This window comes from Nicotiana sylvestris, chromosome 1, assembly GCF_000393655.2.
Source record: "Nicotiana sylvestris chromosome 1, ASM39365v2, whole genome shotgun sequence".
Taxonomy (NCBI): Eukaryota; Viridiplantae; Streptophyta; class Magnoliopsida; order Solanales; family Solanaceae; genus Nicotiana; species Nicotiana sylvestris.
The window spans coordinates 158,351,433-158,353,194 of record NC_091057.1 but is presented as its reverse complement, the minus strand read 5'-3'; the positions used below and the strand labels follow the sequence as shown (position 1 = coordinate 158,353,194).

Genomic DNA, 1,762 nt, shown 5'->3' with positions numbered 1-1,762 from the left:
ATTGTTAGCAGGTAAAATACGAGCATCAGATACCTGGTGGTTTGCTTCAGCAGATTGAGATTCTTGAGTGGAAGTGGGAGAGTATTACTATGAACTTCATTGTTGGACTCCCACGGACTTAGAGGAAGTTCGACGCAGTATAGGTTATTATGGATCGGCTGACCAAGTCAGCGCATTTCATCCCTATGGTAGTTTCCTATTCTTCTGAATGGTTGGCAGAGATTTATATCCATGAGATTGTTCCTCTCCATGGTGTGCCCGTGTCTATCATTTTTGACTGAGGTACGCAGTTTACCTCGCATTTCTGGAGGGCAGTACAATGTGAGTTGGGTAAGCGAGTTGAGTTGAGCACAGCATTTCATCCTCAGACGGACGGACAATCCGAGCGTGTTATTCAGATTTTGGAGGATATGCTCCACGCATGTGTTATTGACTTTGGAGGTTCTTGGGATCAGTTCTTGCCGTTAGAGGAGTTTGCCTACAACAACAGTTATCAATCGAGCATCCAGATGGCTCCCTATGAGGCATTATATGGTAGACGATGTCGGTCGCCGATTGGATGGTTTGAGCCGAGGGAGGCTCGGTTGGTAGGTATAGATTTAGTTCAGGATGTCTTGGATAAGGTTAATATCATTCAGGATAGACTCCGTACAGCTCAGTCCAGGAAAAATAGTTATGATGACCGTAAGGTTCGTGATGTGGCATTCAAGATCGAAGAGCGAGTGTTACTTCGGGTGTCGCCCATGAAGGGCATGATGAGATTTCGGAATAAGGGCAAACTAAGCCCTAGATTTATCGGGCCTTTTGAGATCCTTGATCGAGTGGGAGAGGTGGCTTACAGATTTGTGTTGCCGCCAGGTTTATCTGCTGCGCGTCCAGTTTTTCATGTGTCCATGCTTCGGAAGTATCACGGTGATCAATCCCACGTATCATATTTCAGCACTGTCCAGTTGAACAAGGATTTGACCTACTAGGAGGAGCCGGTAGCTATTCTAGACCAGCAGGTTCGTTAGTTGAGATCAAAGAGTTACCCTTCGGTTCGTGTGCAGTGGAGAGGTCAGCCTATTGAGGCAGCTACTTAGGAGTCCAAGTTCGATATGAGGAGTATATATCCCTATTTTTTCACCAGATCAGGTACTTTTCTATGTCTGTTCGAGGACGAATGGTTGTTTTAGAGGTGGAGAATGTGATGATCTAATGGGTCATATTCCGTTTTAGAATCCGATTCCATATTTCGAGGTCTTGAAAACCTCATTTTCTTCCTCCTCGATTTACGTGCACAGTCTGGGCATGCTTCCAGAAATCCTTATATGAAAATTTGAGGAAAATATTGAGTTTTGCCTTTAAAATTGATTTAAGTTGACTTCGGTCAATATTTTAAGTAAACAAACCCGAACCCGTGATTGGACGGTCCCGGAAGGTCCATAGTAAAATATGAGACCCGGGCGTATTCCTAGAATTGAAATCCGAGGTCCCAAGCCCGAGAAATGAATTTTTGAAGAAAATTATTAACTGAAAAATATAATGGTTTTTAGAAATTGAATAATGCTTGATCTTGTTGGTATCGGGCCTGTATTTTGGTTTAGGAGTCCGGTACAGGTCCGTTATAATATTTAAACCTTATATGTGAAATTTGGTAAAAAACGGAAGTAATTTGACGTGATTCGGACGTCCGGTTGTAAAAATGGAAATTTCAAGTGTTCTTAGGAATTTCATGAGTTTTGGTGTTAAATTCATTGTTTAAGATGTTATTTTGGCGATT

The 1,762-nt window shown here is 42.5% G+C and overlaps 1 protein-coding gene across 1 annotated transcript; it reads left to right on the top strand.

The window, feature by feature from the left end:
* The first annotated feature begins 509 nt into the window (after positions 1-509).
* On the top strand, positions 510-974 carry LOC138876504 (uncharacterized). The gene has a single exon (XM_070155560.1). The coding sequence runs from the start codon at positions 510-512 to the stop codon at positions 972-974; it is 465 nt and encodes a 154-aa protein (XP_070011661.1).
* The last annotated feature ends 788 nt before the right edge of the window (positions 975-1,762 follow it).